This window comes from Nymphaea colorata, chromosome 11, assembly GCF_008831285.2.
Source record: "Nymphaea colorata isolate Beijing-Zhang1983 chromosome 11, ASM883128v2, whole genome shotgun sequence".
NCBI lineage: Eukaryota > Viridiplantae > Streptophyta > Magnoliopsida > Nymphaeales > Nymphaeaceae > Nymphaea > Nymphaea colorata.
Genome location: NC_045148.1, coordinates 2,084,097 through 2,103,976, shown reverse-complemented (window position 1 = coordinate 2,103,976; position 19,880 = coordinate 2,084,097). Strand labels below are relative to the sequence as shown.

Here is a 19,880-nt window from a genome sequence, read left to right as displayed (position 1 = left end):
AGAATTAAAAATAACTTGTTTGATGAAAAGGGAATTATAATGATAGAATGGATGAAGCAAGGCTTTCATGCTTTGTGCCTCAAAGTCCAAAGAGAGATACAAAATTTCCATAATTCTTGAATCATAATTCTACCCCTTAAGGTGGGATCATAATTATAAAATTTGGGTTATGGAATAAGCTTATAATCACAGAATCAAACTACTCGAGCTAGGCAAGCTCTGTTCATTTGAGTGGGTTGTTAAACAAACTTGTTTCCAAACCATGACAAGTCCACTCCCCGGACTTGAAGTGTGAAGTAGACATGGACCGCCGGACGACGTTCTCGTCCGGGACAAACCCTGTGGGTAGTATGGTTATTGTGTCTTGGATAAATATCTCTCCCGCGTCCACCTTCGCCCCACACTAACTTGATGGGGGCGGGAGCGGCTCAAATTTTGAGCTTCCCGGCCATCCGGCCGATCGGGGACCGTCGGAGTTGCCGGAGATACTTTTTCACGGCGGAAAATTCGACTGTCAATCTCATTGGTCGCCCACAGTGCGCGGTGAGGCCGGCTGGGATTCAGAGATTGCTCTTGCGACGGCAGATTTGCAGAGCCGCCGACGCGGGAGGCCCGAGCCCGGTACTTGATTATCCCTTGCATTCTTTATATCCAAAATTTAGAAACTTATTTCCTTTGGATTTGATGATAGTTTTGTCAGCATTGTTATTTTTTGAGCTTGTGTGGTCTGATAATCGCAGGTTCATGGGGGTCCATTAGTTGCACAGATTTTCAATATTCCACGATTTTTCCTTTATCCGATTCGTGTTTGCTTGACAATGAAGGCGTGTTCATGCCCATTTTGAGATGCAGTTGCTTCGCTCTGTCATTAAAGATTACTCGATGGACTGTTTACCGATCTTATTCTATTAGAATACATTGATTCTTACTTTCAGTCGGAAGGTCATGATGATGACAAGTGGAACTCAACTCTGGGGAAGGTGTCAGCATGTATTCAACCGGTACTGGATTTCGCGATGGCAAACTTTCTACCAATAGGTATCTCTTCTTCTTCAGATTAGCGGCATAAGTTTTATTCATTTGGTTTCCTTTAACCTTCTTGGTTAAAATTAACTCAAGAAAACCATCGTTGTCTGTATGATAGTTTCCATTCCTTTTTTTTTTTTGCCCCAGCTAGGCTGATTTTCCATGCATTTGTATTTATAGGCATCGCATGGCAAGATGATGGTTATCAATTTACTTTGCTACCTCATGTTTCATAGCACATTTGGAATCACTTGATAGTGTATAATACTTGCTATATCCAATCACATAACCAAAAGACAGACAAACACAAAGACATACGCATATGGTGACTAGGTATTCTCTATTCATGGTACTCCAGTATGAAATGAAATGGCATGGGAAGATACAAGGAAAAAAAAAAAAAGACCACAAGTCAATAGGTTTACAAATTTAGAAGCTGTCACAACACACAATGTTCTGAAAACTTATTCCTTAAAGAGCATGCAAAGATATCACAGCTCAAATGATAGGAACATATTCATTAAACAGCACAAGGAAATGCTGTAAAAGCATTAGCATAGAATACAAAAGGAGGAAAAACCTCAGTATATAGAAGGAGGAAGAGGAGCTAGCTGTAATGGCATCAATATATTTGTGTGTATGTTGTGTGCGTGTGTTGACTTGATTATGTATACTATATATATTCAACATGTTCACTTATGTGGATACAGTCTTTCAGGCACACATACATAAACGTGTATGCACACAAAAATATGCATAATTTAACCCTGTATACTGCATTAGCTTAATTTATTGCATGTTTTTCTTTTCTAACGTTACAGAGAGACCTCTCTGTTCCCATTGTGCTGAGTAGAAAGACTTGAGTTGAGCCAATCTGCATAAGACTCTCATGAATAAGTTACTGCTCGTCAGCCTTGATCTGGTCAACTTGCAGAATCAATCTCTCTTGGTATTGTCTTGGAAGCATACTCAGTAATCAGGTTTCAAATTTTGGATCTTATCCTGTCTAGCTTTTACTTCTGTTCTCCGACAAAGTAAAAAACTGTCAATTTTCATCTTTTGAAATTTGAAGCCATTAGTATAATAGTATTACATTTCGACCAATCAGATTGTGGGCTGGTTATCATATATCTTCTTGCCTCTTTATGCATTGCATCTATTGCAATTTAGAAACAAAATTGCGATTTGTTGTTTATTTTTCACTCAAGTAACAGCTTATTTAGCTATTCTATGACTTACAAGTTTGACACAAAGGGGGTTATTGCGTGCAGCTTTGCTTAGTGGTATTTCTTTTGGCTTGGCCAATCCAAGTCCTGGATGCCTTGCACATAAATATTCATTGTCAAAATTCAGTACATTCGGCATATTCTTAATATCTGGTAAGCATTCTCATACCACAATCCTCTCATATTTCCTTTCCTTTAATCCAGTTCCTTGAATTGCCAACTTTCACCATCAGGGCTGATGTTGCGTGATGCTGAAATAGCTTCCGCCAAAGAAGCCTGGCCTGTAGGACTGTTTGGAGTGGTATGGCAAGTATCTTCTCGTAAATTCTACATGTCATAGGTTCAAAATTCAGACTTTTTCCATGAACTTGGTTCTTGTACATGTAATCATGTGTTTGCTCTTTGTAGTTGTTTTATTTAGCAACCATGTTGTGAAAGTTGTACAAGTGCCTTATTTTGAACTGCATGAAAACTGTGCACTCCCTCTTTTATACCAGTGGAGCACACTGCACAGATCTGATCATTAGATTTCTGTTCTTTGCTTGGATGGGGTTGTCATGGGAAGTAATAAATTAAGATCATTATGATATATTGGTTATGAGGTTTCTGCCGTCACATAAGGGTTCTTAATCTAATCGGCTTAAGATTCCCTTCTTCTATGTGTAATGTTCCACCTACTGAGTAGCTTTCAAATGATTGTTGTTGTCATGCTTGTAAGTCGTACGTTCTTGCCATGGTACATGCAAATACAAAAGAAGAGAAAGTTTCTCAAGGAGTGCAGACATGGAAGAAGAAGAAGCAGATAAAGAGGGTTGAAGAAGTATGAGAATCTTATGCGTTGGCTTTCCTAGGGCATCTTTACAATTTTAAAAGAATACAATTGGTATATGCTCTTAAGACTTAAGAGACATCAGCAAGTCCAAATTACACATACGTGCAATATAAAGCAAAACATGATCATTCAATAGAAACTGGCAGGAAATCATGTGATACCAAATAATAAATCTGACACACGTGGCTGCACAATGCTTCTTTTGATGGATTTTCTGTCCGTTTTGATACTAGTGCCTATTTGGCAATCTTTAAGAGTGGTGTCCTTATGGCTTATATATCTTTTTTCATGCTGCTTATAATGTGAATGTTGGATACAGCCGTATGGTCTCCACTTATAATATATGAAATGGGATTGATCTGCAAAGTTAATTTCCAGTGAATAAAAAATTTTAGTTCCCAAAAAAGCAAATTGATCCCCAGAATTCCACTGCTTAGTTTCATATTGCCTGTGTTTTTTCTTTCAAGAAATAAGCATTATTTTTCTCTGAAACATTTATAATTTCCATATCTTGGAATATGAACTTGTGCTTAGTTGACAAAGTAGTTGTCAATTTAGGAAAAAGATAAGATAGATTGCAGCCTGCAGGTATCATCTACTGTCAAAATAATCATTCCATTACTTTTTTTTTGTCCTGTGCCGATATAATGTTTTTTAACTTTTGTCTTCTGTACCAGTAGTTTCCTTGTTTGACATATTTTAATGCTGGTAACTATGTGATCTGGCTTGTGCAGGTTTCAATTCTAGTTTTCACTCCTCTTGCTTCACAACTTGTCTTAAAACTTCAGCTGACACCTCAGGAATTTGTTACTGGTGCGCGCATTGCACTACCCTCTATCTTATTGTTACTTTACTTACTTGACCTGGTTATTTGTCAGTGGGAGAACTTTGGTGAGTTTAATCATTTTGGATGGTTATGTATCAGGACTGGCTATATTTTGCTGCATGCCCACAACATTGTCTAGTGGAGTGGCCTTGACCCAGGTTGTATTTCCTAATGCCAGTTTATTTACTTACAGTCATTATATGACAAACTGCTAACATGACTGCAGCTGGTTGGGGGTAACTCTGCTTTGGCTCTTGCAATGACGGTGATATCCAACCTCATGGGCATAATGATTGTAAGTTGAAAATTAGCTCCATTAATTGGTTTAGCGGTCAGTCTCTAGAAGGGCCTTAGCCAATGTCATTATCTCTTCGAGCAAAAAATCAAAATCTCATTGATTGTTCGTTTTGTCTTCCATTAGCTTGTAAGCAAGATAAACTACTTCATCAATGGCAGGTACCTTTTACTTTGTCAAATTTCATAGCAGCAGGCACTGGAGTATCTGTTCCCTCAAGGCAATTATTCAGGAGCCTTTTTCTCCGTCTTTTGCTTCCCTTGATTCTAGGAAAGGTACTGTTTTTGCTGCTCTTTGAAAAAAAAGAATGGAGAAGTCTTTTTATTCACTCCATATACTAACATTTAATTTTGTGATGGAGGCATATGGATTATTTTTCTTTATCAATAGAACCACTTTCCATTTAACCTTCCTTGTTTGAAGATCAATCTTATAAAAATCATCCTACATAGGAATTAGGGAGGTCAATGATGAGCATACTTTCTCATGACAACGGGAATTATGTAAGATTTATACATGCAACCAGTAAAAGTATTATTGGTTTAAGACATTAAATGCTATCTCTTTTAGAAATGAAAAGACCGATCAAATAGAAACTGAAGCAAGAAAAATAAAAATGTTAAAATAAGCTCAGGATTAATAAAAGGCAATAATGGAAATAGACTAGATTAATAGAAGGCAATAATGGAAATAGACTGACTTACACCAATAAAACTTAACATGATTGAAAGCAATAAAGCAAAGCCATGTCCACCAGTGAATACAAATTGATGGAGCTGATCCAGGAAATTTGGTTGGTCTGATAGTACCTGGTGGGGCCCACATGCCCATCCCTGTGCTTTGGCAGGGAGAGACAATACACTAAGCACTCTAACCGATTACTGTCATTGCCACCCCTTTCCTTTCAGGCAGGCTATAATCATATTAGATGACATTATAAGATTAGACTTTTTATCATGATAAAAATGATGAAAAAGGCCTCTTCTTACAATGTTACCTTAGTCATTCTGCAATTTGGTTTCCTGTTTTGACTTGATATTTTTTCAAGCAAAAGACAATGCCTCTGTCTCCCACTGGTATACTTGTAGGACGGGCTTGAGAAAATGTTTACCATACTGACATGACTAAAGAATCAAAGCAGGATGTAGAACATCAATGTCATCATTGTGATTACTCATTGCTACCTTTATATGTTCTGGGAGTTGATCCTGGGCATTCATTTCTCATAAAAGCGATAATTTTTTTTCTTTCTACTGATACAATCTTTATTGCTTGCAACTGATGTGTCAACGATATGACATTCATTTGCCTATGTTACGTTGAGAGGTAGAGAAGAATGAGAGGAAGGAGGAGAGAAAGGTAGCAGCTGAAAAACGTACTGCTGCTCCTCTTTTCATTAGACTAAATAAGATTAGGGTTAAGACTAACCCTTTACATAAAGAGTCCACCAAAAAATTAAAAATTCAGAAAGCTACCTAATACTAAATACCAAAACACATAACACTTTAAATATCAAAAAGCAACACGTTTTCTCAACACTCCCCCTCAAGCTGGAGCATAGATGTCTATCATGCTCAGCTTGCTACAACACTTCGTGAAATTGGATATTGGAAGAGCTTTGGTAAATATATCTGCAGGTTGGTCTTCGGAAGCAACATACTCAGTAGAGATAATCCCTGCTTGGACTAAGTCTCTAATGTAATGACAATCAACTTCAATATGTTTGGTCTGCTCGTGGAAGACCGGATTATTTGCTATGTAAGTAGCCGCTTTATTATCACATTGCATTTTTATAGGCAGCTCAACCTGAATTCCAAGACCTTCTAGCATGCCTTTCACCCATGTTATCTCAGTGGCTGTTTGGGCCATGGCTCGATATTCTGACTCTGCACTTGATCGAGCAACAACAACTTGTTTTTTACTTCTCCAAGAGACTAAGTTGCCACCAACAAAGATACAGAATCCTGTAGTGGACTTTCTGTCATCAATTGAGCCTGCATAATCTGCATCAGAGTAAGCTTCTATCTGAAGTGAGGTGCTTCTTTTAAATAATAGACCCTTCCCAGGGGAGCCTTTGAGAAATTTCAATAATAACAGAGCTGCATCCCAATGGGCTTTCCTCGGCTTGTCCATAAATTGGCTTAGTTTTCCCACAGCAAATGATATATCAGGTCTAGTAATTGTTACATATAGTAGCTTTCCAATGAGAGACCGATATGATTTGCTATCAACAGGCTCAGATTTGTCATCATATAAATGAGTACGAGAATTCATAGGTATAGAAGCTGGTTTAGTTCCAGTCATACCTGTTTCGTGAAGCAAATCAAGAACATATTTTCTTTGAGAAAGAACTAGACCTTCTTTGCTCCTTGCCGCTTCTATCCCCAAGAAGTAACGTAGTGAGCCAAGATCTTTAGTAACAAAATGTTGCCGCAAATATTCCTTTGTGTCCTGTATTTCTTGTTAATTGTCACCAGTTAAAATAATATCATCCACATATACCACCATAACAACTATAACAACTATACCTCTGGAGGTCTTTTTTATGAACAGTGAATGGTCTAGAGGAGATCTCTGAAACTCAAACTTAGACACAACTTCACACAACTTCTGAATCCATGCTCTAGGACTCTGTTTCAAACCATATATAGCCTTCTTTAACAGACATACCTTGGTACACTCCCCCTGTTTCTCAAAGCCGGGTGGTTGCTGCATATAGACTACTTCAGTTAAATCCCCATAAAGAAAGACATTTTTAACATCGAGTTGGTGCATGTTCCAACCATAATGAACTGCAATAGATATAATAAGTCGTATAGTGCCCAAACGTGCAACAGGAGAGAAGCTTTCAAAGAAGTCAACACCATATGTCTGTGTGTACCCTTTTGCTACCAAACGTGCTTTGTAGCGCTCAACTGTACCATCTGAGTTGTACTTGATAGTGAAAACTCATTTCGAGCCAACAATATCTGCCCCATACGGAGGTTAAACGAGATCCCAAGTGTGACGAGATATGAGAGAATCCATCTCCTCCTTCATAGCCTGGTACCACTTAGAGTCCAACATAGCTTGTTCATGTGAAATAGGAATGGATGTAGCTGACAAGGCATCAATGAATTTGCACATATGATTTCCCACATTGGCTGTACTAACAAACTTAGAAAGAGGATGAATTGTACATTGTCTAATCCCTTTACGCAGAGCAATAGGTAATTCATCAGGAACTGGAGCATCAAGGGAACACTCAGGCATGTTATGTAATTCCAAACTACTTACCTCCTGAGAGCAAGATGGTGCTGGGTCATTAGATGATGGATTTCTTCTTGAATATGTAAGAGGAGGATCTTTAAACCGAGGGATGGAGGGTGATGATGAACAAGGAAGGGACTCAAGAGGAATTGGAGGAATTGGAAGTGGAACCGAAGATGACATCTCAGACTTAGGATTTGAAGTACGTGCAAGAAAGTATGGAGATGACTCGAGAAAGGTTACATCGGCACTGACAAACTCTCGATTACATATAGGATCAAGGCATCGATACCCCTTTTGATTTTTTGAGTATCCCACAAACACACATTTACTTGCTTGAGCAGCCAGTTTATCTTGATTGGGACCAAGTTTATGGACAAAACATGTGCACCCAAATATACGTGGGGGTAACGAAAATAAAGCTCTATTTGGGTATAGAATTTGTATTGGAATTTTGTTGTCTATGGAAGATGATGGCATTCTATTTATTAGGTAACATGCAGTCAAAATTGCATCTCCCCAAAATTTGGAAGGCATATGAGAATGAATCATGATGGTGCGGGCTACATCCAACAGATGACGATGTTTTCTTTCAACTACACCATTCTGTTGAGATGTGTGAGGGCATGTAAAATGTGGAACAATACCTAGAGATTTATAGAATTCAAGTAAATGAGAGGATTTGAACTCGAGAGCATTGTCAGTGCGAACAACCTTGACACAAGAATTAAATTGAGTTTTTATTTCCAATATGAAAGATTTCAAGATACAAGAAGCTTCAGTTCTGTCTTTCATCAAAAACACCCAAGTGACACGAGAGAAATCATCAACAATAGAAAGATAATAACGAGACGACAACCGACTTGAAACCCGACTAGGCCCCCAAACATCAACATGGACTAAATCAAATAGACATTGACTAGACTGACTTTGACTCGATGGAAAGGAAGTACGACAATGCTTGCCCAGTTGACAAGCTTCACACTCGATAGACGTTGTGGAAGAGATTTGAGGACACAGCAGCCGAAGTTTAGGGAATGAAGGATGACCCAATCTGAGATGCCACTGGAAGGCACTTGAAGTAGAATCAACATGGAATGACGCCTCCTTAGGGGATGTATCCAAGATGTATATTCCATCTATCTCATGGCCTCCACCAATCTTCCTCCCAGTTGATAGATCCTGAAATACACAAGTACCCGAGTAAAAAATAACTCTGCAATTCATCTCTTTTGTTAGTTTGTTTACAGATAATAAATTCTTCGAGAATTCAGGAGCATATAACACATCATGGACATGTAAAGAAGGAGAAAGATAAACATCTCCACGTCCTTCAACTGGCGATAGTCTTCCATCCGCCAAACGAATATGTTGAGGAGAATCAAATTTCTGCAGGTTTGAAATACTAGCATCTCCACAAAAGTGTTTAGATGCTCCAGAATCAATTATCCAACAACCTCTAGAAGTAGTGTTACCTGCAGAGTACGCTGAACTTGTGACAACTGTAGATGCCGATGAGGTAGAAGGAGTAGCATTAGACCTATGCTCCATAATTAAGTCAATTTCAGCTGGACTTAAATTAAGAGATGTAGCATCTACGGAAGCAACAGTGGGATTCGCCTTAGGAGCCATACTGACAGGATGTGTATTTGGAATAGAGCTGGATGAAGATGTCACAGACGAAGAAGTGGATGAGTTAGGTTTACCCACTTTATTCCAGCACCTATCCTCTAGGTGACCAAGACGACCACAATATGTGCACTGAAGTCTTCCACGTCCTCCAGGGCCTCGGCCTCTTCCTCTACCACGGGAAGAATATAGACCACCTCTTCCTCCCCCAAATGAGGCAAGGGCAGATGGTTGCGAGTTGTTTGAGGAAGGAAGAAGAGTAATAGCCAATCTGTTTAGTCTATTGAAGGCCTCATCAAGATCGGGAAAATCAGACCCTGTAAGCATTTGAGCCTTGGATGCAGAATAATCAGAAGATAGTCCAGCAAGAAATTTAACCACAATCATTTGCTCCATGTGAGATTTGAGACAATGCTTACAGGGTGGTTTTAAGGAATTCATCTTTTCATAAGCAAACTTCAACTTTGTAAAATATTCTGTCAAATCCATGTCACCTTGCTGCATTTGTAGCAATTCTTGCTGAACCTGTAAAATTTTGCTGATATTTTTATCTTGAGAATACGTTTGCCGAAGAGAATTCCACATATCTTTGGCTGTATTATAATAACAAAGTCCTGCTGCTATGTGGGGTTGAGTGCTATTCATAAGCCAAGCACTAATAATGTTGTTTTCTTCCTCCCACCGTGCGTATTTACCACTTTTTTCAACTGGTTCATCTTCTTCCAATATATATTTCTTCCCATGTCCAACGACAGACAACATGAAGGTTCTAGCCCATACATCATAGTTGGCTCCATCAAGTTTGATAGTAGATCCAAACGAAAAAGGATTTGAGAAAGCTTTGTACTCAACACTTGCCTCTAAGTGTTGATTTCCAGATTCAGTTCTATCAAATTGTATAGATCTGTTTGCAGCCATGATAAAACCACGAAATCAGGCCCACTATAGACTGAAAATCAACCTGTGACTGAAAAAAAACTCTGCACCACACGTCAGGCAGATCGGACGTTATGTATTTTTGATAATCAATGTCTGAAAATCAAACCTCCACGCGCCAGGCATATCAGACTTTATATATATTTTGATTTAATGTCTGAAAATCAAACCTGAAACACACAAAAAAAACGTCTGATCTGATATATATATATATTTTTGATAATAACATCCACTGAATCAGATCTGATCAACACCAACACGTTGCAACGACACCACCTAGATCTGATACACTTCTGGATTCAGATCTGAACTGTTTCGAACAAACAAAAACAGCAACCTTTTTTTTTGTTTCTGCAGATCTGAACCAACAAAAACAGCAACGTTGACCTTCAGATCTGAACCAAAATAACAACTAGTCGACTTCGACCTTCAGATCTGAACCAAAACAGCAACTAGTCGACTTCGACCTTCAGATCTGAACATCAACAGCAACACATCTTCTTCAGCAACATGAGGGACTTCAACCTTAAGATCTGAACATCAACAGCAACACATCTTTTTTAGCAGCAACATAGGGTACAGATCACGTCTCTACATGAAGAACGTGATCTGCCCCTTTTTCTTTATCAAGCAGTCCCACCGACAGCAGCAACCTTAGACGCCCAACTTGATGGAGAATGATAGGAAGAGAAAAGGAGAGAAAGAAAAGCTGCGGAAAACCCTAGACGTCACAGCCCTAGGTCTCAAGGCTCTGATACCATGTTACGTTGAGAGGTAGAGAAGAATGAGAGGAAGGAGGAGAGAAAGGTAGCAGCTGAAAAACGTACTGCTGCTCCTCTTTTCATTAGACTAAATAAGATTAGGGTTAAGACTAACCCTTTACATAAAGAGTCCACCAAAAAATTAAAAATTCAGAAAGCTACCTAATACTAAATACCAAAACACATAACACTTTAAATATCAAAAAGCAACACGTTTTCTCAACAGCCTATACGGATACTCTTGTGGCATCAAGTGACAAATGTTCCTTTGTTTTAACAACACAGGATTGTACAAGCATATTTGGTTTGTTCGCAGGATATGTGGCAAATTTGGAATTTCTAATCTGTATTAATATTTAATAATCATTTATCATCTTTACATTACTTCTTCATGGATGCGGAATTAAGAAATGATTAATCTGAGAAATTTCTTTTCTTCCTTTGGCAGGGAATAAGGAGCTCCATTGGTGGTGAGTGCTTTAACACTCAGTTTATGATTTTGCTCAGCATATTGCTTTGGTGAAAACTGGAGGTGACTTAACTGCTATGTTTCGTGGCTGCAAATGAACAAGGACATTATGATTGTCAATAAACAGTTGATATGTTACGCTTACTGCCTTAGATACCACAAAGACATGCATATCAAAGTTTTTCTTTAAAGGATAATTAAATCAAAAGATGGTCTAGAAAAGGGAAAATTGGACCTTATCAAATTTGATTTAGTCTAAATTGGACGGAAATGGATACGGGATACATTGATCACATCCTGCATGAGTTGACCATTCCTGAGTTGTGACCAAGGTCACATTCATGTCCTAAAGCATTGAGCATCGGTGTCATTATCAATTTTAAGTGTGTATGCATTACATGTAGAACTCATATCTAATTCTGTTGACGATATTTATTGTTTAAAATTTGGAGGAAACTACACTTGATCATAAAAGCCAATTTCATATTCTCTCATACATGGATACAGTTGACAGGCCTGTTGTGGCTCCAACCACGCTGCTGTTGCACTTGTGTTTGTTACATTTCATACATACATAGATGCTGCAAGCCAGCAACACTTGTACAAGTCCACATTTACTACCTTGTCACATGCTCTAATAACATATATATACGATTGTAACAAATATATTTTTCATGTTTTTGTGGGTGAGGCTTTCTCATGTATTGATCAGAAATATGGTTTTTTTGGGGAAAATGTTGGCAGTTTAAAAAATATGAAATATAAAACCTATGTCACACAGGTATGGCTGTGGGTTTGGGTGCTGGTCCATGTATAGGTGCAGACAACTTCACAAATCATGGGTACGGGGCTACGGCCATACATATATATTTATAATATTTATATGTATAATAATAAGGTTTAGTTAAATAAGCACAAAATTGATTGCTTATATTTATAAAAATATATTACCGAACAAAAAATACTAAAATATATGCAAAAGGTTACTAAAAATTAAAATATATCAAAAAAAAAAAAATTTAAGGCTGCCGTGTCCAGGCCAGCACCCATGTCAACACAGGTACTTGACCTTTTTATCCATACCCACACTAGTCTACCCTGACGTAATAGCAGCTACTCCCATGCCTGCTACATTTTCAAAATTTAAACTACTAGCTTTAATCAGTGGCAAAACTAGGTGCCTGCATGCTACACGAACTTGCAAGTTTCCTCACTGGGCTCAGTCCATCGCTATGGAGTGCACCTCTTAGACCCAGCTCAATGTTCTTTAGCCTTTCCATTACATCTATGAGGCCAGGCCGATATCTAGTGCCCCTCAGCTAAAAACTTCTAGCTCCGCAACTGGTTCTGAGCTTTGTATTAAACTTTACACGTCTGTTGCAAACTTTAAATCTTAAATGTTGTTATGTCATGTACCTATGATTTGTTCATGCTTATAGTGATAAGAGAATCATTTATTGGTTATGAGTTCGTGCCAGTTAATTTGCCATTTATGTAGATATTTAAAGCTTATTAGGATATAATCATATTATAATGTAATCATGTTCTATCTCTAAAGGTGGTTCCATATTGTATGAGATCTTGAGATTATCATTGACAACTTGTACAATTGTGTCACACTCTTAGGTGTTGCAAAGTATGTCGACCGGAACCGTCAGCTTTTTCCAATGCTGAGTGCTGTTCTTCTTAGCCTGGTAGAATCTAAACCCTTGGATTTATATAAGGAATCTTCTGATATGGAAACATAAGCAAGTTGAGCCATGCTACACACGTATGCCTCCAAGCATGTGCACCTGACACAACTAGAAGCTTCTATTTTGTACAATAAGAATAAAATGTATGTTGAAATAAGAACTGAAATACATTCTTTTGCATTGGTTGGTTTGTTATTTTTGGCCCTTGTGCATCTAAACTTTGTATTAATTTCCCACCCGAGTTGTCTCCAGAATTTGCTGAAATATTTGCAAATCTACGAGTTTTATCATGCTCTGAAGTTGAATATATAACAGAAAAATTTGCAAAGTAGTGGCAATTTGCTGGCTGGAGTCACATAAAACCTGAATGTAGATTTCATTGTTAACTTGTATCTGTTGTTAGAAAAGATGGTCTTGAGACTGTTATTCTTGATTTTCTTTGAATTGAACATAATGTAAAAATTAGCTGTTTCTTGCCAAGTGGCAGTGGATCATTCCATAAGTTCATTGACATTCTGGGAAATCCCAATAATAACGGTCAGAATATCACAATTGTTCCAGATTCCCTTTTGTAAGGGAACTACCACCAAGGTCTCACAATAAACATCAGATGATACCACGTTCTTTCTTCTTTACTTTATTACTTTTCTCTGTTTTATAGTCACCAATATCAGTGACGTCACAATAAAAGTTGACAAAGTCTGATCAAAAGAAAGCAGGGATAGTATTGGATATCTTGAAAGTAGAAGAAAAGCATTGTTCACACATTTTTTCAAAAGGTCATTTTTACTATGTCCTAATTTTTTTTACTTATTTTTTAACATTTTGGTTGCTATTTTGAATTTTTGTCAGTTTTGTAAGAAAATTAGTAAAAAATTATAATTTCACAATTATCTCCATTGCTTTTTCAACATTTTTAGGTTTGAATTCCCGAGGAATACTAAGCTGTCAAAAACCTTGAGGATAAAAGCCCAAAAATGATATCTGTTACTGTACTTTGCTTTACAGTATTTTAATTTTTATGTGTGCCTATGCAGAGATTGATATTTACGATTGTGTGCTGAATGTGATCTTTTCTCCATTTATGTTTAATATAAATGTAGTTCCTAAAATGCATATCATTCAGGCATACAGAGATACAAAATTTAAAATTTATTACATATATTTTGTACAATAAAAAAAACTATGGACAGCTAACAGCAGTAGAATTCTAACCATGAAAAATGTAAAAAGGGCAGGATAACTGGCAAAGGGAGCGTGATGTAGTTGGTCCTTGAGCTACCAAAAGTTGATAATCCTCCTTGCGTAATACAAAGTGTTGTGCATATCCTAATTAAAACATGTTGTTCTCTCATGATTGTGTTTCCATGTGAATCGCAGGTGCCTTGGATACAAGTCAGCAGGTCCAGATCCTTGCTCTTGATGGTTAAACCAACCACATTTCTTGTTGCTATTGGGATGGCAGCGTGAGTGCAAACATCACTTTTCTTTTTTCTACCATGTCCTACCATGGAAGCGTTTTCCATGATCTGCTGTATTTTCATGGCTCAGAGTGTTGATGACTCAGTGCATACAATGTGATGCTGTTTGTCCATTCTCACAACTTCTTGACTGAATCTTTCATCAAATGAGCCAATAGAAGTACACTTGAAAAGGCCGACTCCAGTTCAATCTAGAGGGATAAACATGTTGTTTTTTGTATTCGTTTCCTGTGTCAATCTTTCCCTACTCCAGTTTGGGAAACTGCATCTTTGGCATTGAGGATGTCAGTTTTCAGGGTATCAGCAATTATTGTGATTTGGGGTTATTTGCATAGACAAATTCAGGATTCTAGTTAATTTTGTGGGTGTTGTGGATGTCATGTGTTGTGTGTGACTCTGTGTTATGTGTGCATTCCCTTCCATCAAATGCCAGCTCCATTTCACCTGACTTTTAACAATCAATATGCACATAGTGGCCTAATCTGTGTTCAAGAGTCCAGGCAGCATGTTTCATGTTGTTCCTTTTTAGACATGGAATATTTTCACTTTCATGTGATTTTGATTTTATAGTTTTTACTCCAGCCTCTCAGCAATAACGTGTACACTTTTTGCAGAGTAATTCACCTTGCCTTCTTGTTATGGAATACTCTTGCCATACAAGGCCTGAACATTGCCTTTGGAAACGATAAATTAGTTTTCGCAAAGAAAGAGAATGCACGTGCTGTTATACTTGTTGCCAGCCAGGTCTGCATTTCTCTTTTGGCTGCTCTACCAGTATTAGGAAGGAGATAGGTAGTCATCTGGAGTCGTGCAGGGCCACACAACATGCACATCTTTCTATGTCCATCCTTGAACTTCATGTGGGGATGTTCAATAATTCTGAGAATACATGTTCATGCATGTTTTGTGTGCACGATATGAACTATATTTTGCGAGCTGACAAGCTAATTGTTCTCTAGAAAACTCTACCGGTAATGGTAGCTGTCGTAGAGCAGCTTGGAGGAGCAATGGGGGAAGCAGGATTGCTGGTTCTTCCCTGTGTTGCTGCACACATTAACCAGGTAATATTAGCCTGAATAGTTTTACTTTTCTTGATTACCTCCTAAAGGTTGTACACTCTTTTTGGCAGATAATAATCGATTCAGTTCTTGTAAACTATTGGCTACGAAAGGACAGAATAAACAAAGAGTCCAAGGGAGCATGATCCGAGAACCATCTAGGGCAAATCCAATAGACACCAGCATTTTCAGATGGTCCATGAATAATAGTCTCTGTACCATCTTGATGGTGGAAGAGAAACTGGATGCTTTGAGAGAAGCACATGGGAATCAAATTTGTTGTACAAGTGTCCGTTTTTAGTATCACATTTCCACACTCACATATTATATGCTTGCGCCCACACACATAAACAGATGCACACACTGGAATATTTGGTAGTAATGAAGGTATCAATCTACTCTTATGCAATCTATTCACATTACATGGATAACTTGTGGACTTGTTGTATCGTTTCCTTCACCAAAGATCAAATTAGATGTTCTTTTTGCGTAAGAACATGATTTTGAGTCACGCTTCCATACTTTATACGCGATTGATTTTTCTTATTTGTTAACTCACGTTTTTTTTCCGTTGAAATCGCACGATTTATCACTCATACGTACCAAAAAAATCGTGTAAAATGTCCTTGAGGATTAATCCGTTAACGTTTGCAGTTCATGACAAGGTGTTTTGAAGCAACAGTTACAATGAAATGGCTTAATATCCCAATATCTAAAATTAATTTTTAATGTTTAAAGATAAAAAAATTCTTCCATATTTGTCAGAAAAACGCTACATGCCAATCAAACTGTCCATCTGGTCTGTTGACTACGCTACGCTACAACCCAACGTAGGTTGGCTCCCGCTTTGTTGAACAAATTATTTATGCACGCGGTCAAGAAGTTGGCATCGTAACTTTTTGATTGACAATTAGTTATATGTCGTCAAAGTGGTTGCTTCCTTTTCTTTTCTTTTTAATCAGGCCTTCCTTGGGAAACATAGTTGCAGAGAAAATCGCCAAAACATGTGAACCATCTCAATTTAGCATGTGAAAACATAATTGCAGAGAAAGTCGCCAAAAGAATTGACCTGACAATTAGTTATATGTCGTCAAAGTGGTTGCTTCCTTTTCTTTTCTTTTTAATCAGGCCTTCCTTGGGAAACATAGTTGCAGAGAAAATCGCCAAAACATGTGAACCATCTCAATTTAGCATGTGAAAACATAATTGCAGAGAAAGTCGCCAAAAGAATTGACCTGTGCGAACAGAACTCTCTTCATCTTTGAGGCTCTGCCTTAAAAAGCATGACTTTGCGTAACATCATAGGCTATCTCCGGACTGGAGACACTTCGTCCGATCAAGTGGTCGTCTCTCTGCAAACCCACCGACGAGTGGGTTTACAGAGACACAGGAGGTGAACCGATTGGCCTGGTACGCCCTCCACCTCATGCCTCTTGTTCATTGCAAGAAATACTACTTGTCCATGTATCATGCATAACAAAGAGGATTGCTACACACCGGAGCTGTGAAGGAAATACCGTTGGTTTCTGGATGAACAGCCAACTGCTCCTGCTCTGCCTGATCACTGTAGCTGGTCCAGATTGCTTGATTCGAGAAAAACCACGTGGTTGGACGGTGCCGACAGTTTCTTTTGTGAATGACGCTGGCAGACCGATCCGTAGCAGAGAGTCTGAGAGTGGAGTATCCTATGCACGGGATGAAACACTGAGCTCCCTGAGATTAACTGGGAAATGGGTCCTGTTCTGTAACAAGAAACCGGGACTGCAGCCTGAAATTGATCGAACTCTGTCCTCCCGGTCACTCGTCTTATTATCTCTCTAAAAGGTGTTCTGAAAGGGTGAAATTGCATCTGTTAGTATGAACCTTGAAATCAAACATGGTAAAATCTTTTCAGAAAAAAAATCAATCTTGTCATGTCGTAGACACCCACAAAAAGAAAAGGGGAAAGAGAAAGTAGCCCCAAGAGGTTGTGGCTTTTTTTCCTGAAAAGTTATTCCAGCCGTTGGTCAAGTCTTATGCTTGGTTCAAACAAGCCTACATGATCCTTGATCAGATGAACGAATCCGTCATGAGGATAGAAAATAAGCAACGAAGCACGGTCAGCTAGCCTTCGCAGTCTTTGGTTTTGATCAGAACTACATATTTACTCCGTTGCAATATTAGGAACTTGCATCATCCCTCGTAAGTTTTACGAGCATCCACTGTAGAGCCATGAGAGGGAAGTTGATTCACATGCATGAACTTGCTTACAGCAGTCAAGAGATAATTATATCTCTGCTTATTGGCCATCCGAAAGTTCCAAACAGAAGCTGAGCGGTTTCTCTTGTCCGGCTTTTTGTAGCTCTATTTCTTACAAATGCATGCCTTTGGTACTTTTGTAGTTCTATCTCTTACAAAAATGCATGTCTTTGGTACTTTAGATATGCACTCATTGCATTGCTTTTGGTACTTTAGATATGCACTCATTGCGTTGCTATAGAGAGAGAGAGAGAGAGAGAGAGAGAATTATATTATAACACGACCAGCCATGGTCAACAGAAGATACAAAAGCAAGCAAAAGAGAGAATGGTAAACTGGCAGGGATCGAAACAGCTACTGCTCCAAAATTTGGAAGTCTACTGGGGCACCCATCGAGAGATGATGATGGATTTTATATAAAAAACAAAGCTTAGATGAGTTCTTCGGGAAAAGCAATTGCTGCCGTTGGATAATATCATTTCTCCCATAGTTTTTTCAGATGATCCCGCTTCTCACAACGTACAAGTCAATACATATTGCATCTGGCTGTGCATGTGAGAGTAGTCGGACGGATAGCTGAATGGCCAGAGGATTTCTGCTCTTTTTCTAGTATTATACCAAATGTGGGTTCCTTTTATGGCAATCGGTGGGCCTAATTATGGAAGGCTCATGAACATCCAAAGCAGGAACTTTCTAAGTATCACTACAAATTTCCTCTATAACTGTGAAGCAAGTTGTATACGCTACCATGTTCATTATTTTTTCATGCAATGACCAAGATGTCGTCATTAAAATACAAAAACATAAACCTTTTATAAAGGTAAACAAGGATTGTGAGACAAGGTTTAAAATGTCCTTTACTTTATAAAAAAATAAAAAATACCCTCATCTCCTTTTTGGTATAAATTTGTTGTGTGCAGTGGTGCACACAAAACTCAATCCCCTATGACTAGGCATTCATGATCAAGATAAGTGTGTAACTGGTTCCTCGGACGCCATACAACATCATAAAAGCATGCATCAGTTCGAAATTATTCTTCAAGTTGTTTTGAAGTTTTATATATATATATATATATATATATATATATATATATATATATATATATATATATATATATATATATATATATATAGTTAGTGACTATAACATCTAATGTGCACCATTTAATCCAACATGATAAACGGTTAAAAAAAATAAAAATAAAAAAAAAATAAAGAGAAAAAGGTAATTGGTATTTTTGTCATAGAATATTAGTTTACATATTTTTTTTCTTTTAACCATTCATTTTATTTAGATGAACAGTCTTAATTAAATATAAATGGTTCGATGACTCTTTATTCATTATTCACTCACTCTTTCTCTTTCTCTCTCATATATATATATATATATATATATATATATAATGAGAGTTTAATGACTAGGAATCTTGAAAATAAACAGGCCAAATTAAAGGGCTCGTCCTCTAAAAAAAAACTAACATTTTATCATTTCTTTTGTCTAACCAAAAACAGAAAAGCCTGCAAATTCAGATTGATCAGTAACAAGTTGGAAGATGCAGACGCCTGCTTTTTCTCAGGAAAACGGCTCATCCACTCAAACTCCGGCCACATCTAGCGCTCCATCAGTCTACGTACCGGGCTGCGACACGAGGCACCATAATTTACAGTAAGAATACAGACTTTTGGGGTTCCTATGCTTGTCCTTCGCATCAAATCTCCGTTTTAAACTCCCATGCTTGTCAAATCCGCCTACAATTTCCAATCCACGCATCTCTTCCCGCCCTGGAATTCTGCATGTCAGAAGACCCGCCCCCATCTCCCATCATATTATCCCATCTGTATTGCTCTTTAGATCTGGATTATGCCGCTCAGCAGTTTTAGTTTTAATCATCTAGAGTGCATTAGGGTTGGTGATGAGCCGATCCATCAGCCAGCAGGTGGCTCAAGGCCTCCAGGAAAGTGGGATTCGCTTGCTGATCGCTGTCTTTTTGCTTCTCCAAGCACATTCACTTGTGCGGCCTATCAAAACTCAGGTACGCCCTAAAAGAATGGCAGTCGTGTGAGTGATGGTGTAAGATTACGAGGACAAACTCTGCACACCACAAAGCTTGTAGCGATTGAATCTTGATAGCATTAAGCAAGCAAAGTATGAACGGGTTA

At 38.1% G+C, this 19,880-nt stretch overlaps 2 protein-coding genes across 4 annotated transcripts; one reads left to right on the top strand and one right to left on the bottom strand.

Moving 5' to 3' along the window:
• Positions 1 to 248: 248 nt before the first annotated feature.
• LOC116264831 (probable sodium/metabolite cotransporter BASS4, chloroplastic) lies at positions 249 to 15,913 on the top strand. Of its 3 annotated transcripts, XM_050080628.1 has the most exons (15): positions 254 to 621; positions 741 to 824; positions 936 to 1,038; positions 2,298 to 2,405; positions 2,486 to 2,553; positions 3,819 to 3,897; positions 4,010 to 4,068; positions 4,137 to 4,205; positions 4,367 to 4,480; positions 11,229 to 11,250; positions 12,876 to 12,943; positions 14,324 to 14,409; positions 15,039 to 15,168; positions 15,384 to 15,485; positions 15,554 to 15,913. In XM_050080628.1, exons 1-15 carry the CDS (start codon positions 412 to 414, stop codon positions 15,626 to 15,628), a joined length of 1,377 nt encoding a protein of 458 aa, XP_049936585.1. In that variant the 5' UTR covers positions 254 to 411; the 3' UTR covers positions 15,629 to 15,913. The 3 variants fall into 3 exon arrangements, 2 of the variants coding, with proteins under 2 accessions (XP_049936585.1, XP_031501105.1); XR_007574762.1 differs by lacking the exon at positions 15,039 to 15,168 and having other exon boundaries at positions 249 to 621; XM_031645245.2 differs by lacking the exon at positions 741 to 824 and having other exon boundaries at positions 258 to 621.
• On the bottom strand, positions 5,808 to 11,195 carry LOC116264832 (uncharacterized). The gene is made up of 2 exons (XM_031645246.2): positions 8,930 to 11,195; positions 5,808 to 8,636 (listed from the first exon to the last, which is right to left on the bottom strand). Exons 1-2 carry the CDS (start codon positions 9,999 to 10,001, stop codon positions 8,599 to 8,601), a joined length of 1,110 nt encoding a protein of 369 aa, XP_031501106.1. The 5' UTR covers positions 10,002 to 11,195; the 3' UTR covers positions 5,808 to 8,598.
• Positions 15,914 to 19,880: the final 3,967 nt, after the last annotated feature.

Bases quoted from the DNA above. Each gene is read 5' to 3' on its own strand.
- LOC116264832 (XM_031645246.2), bottom strand. From the start codon at position 10,001: ATGGCTGCAAACAGATCTATACAATTTGATAGAACTGAATCTGGAAAT. The intron at 8,637-8,929 runs GTAACACTACTT...TGTGTATTTCAG, and splicing joins AAGTTCAGCGTACTCTGCAG to GATCTATCAACTGGGAGGAA.
- LOC116264831 (XM_050080628.1), top strand. From the start codon at position 412: ATGGGGGCGGGAGCGGCTCAAATTTTGAGCTTCCCGGCCATCCGGCCG. The intron at 3,898-4,009 runs GTGCGCGCATTG...GTTATGTATCAG, and splicing joins ACCTCAGGAATTTGTTACTG to GACTGGCTATATTTTGCTGC. The intron at 14,410-15,038 runs GTGAGTGCAAAC...CACTTTTTGCAG, and splicing joins GTTGCTATTGGGATGGCAGC to AGTAATTCACCTTGCCTTCT.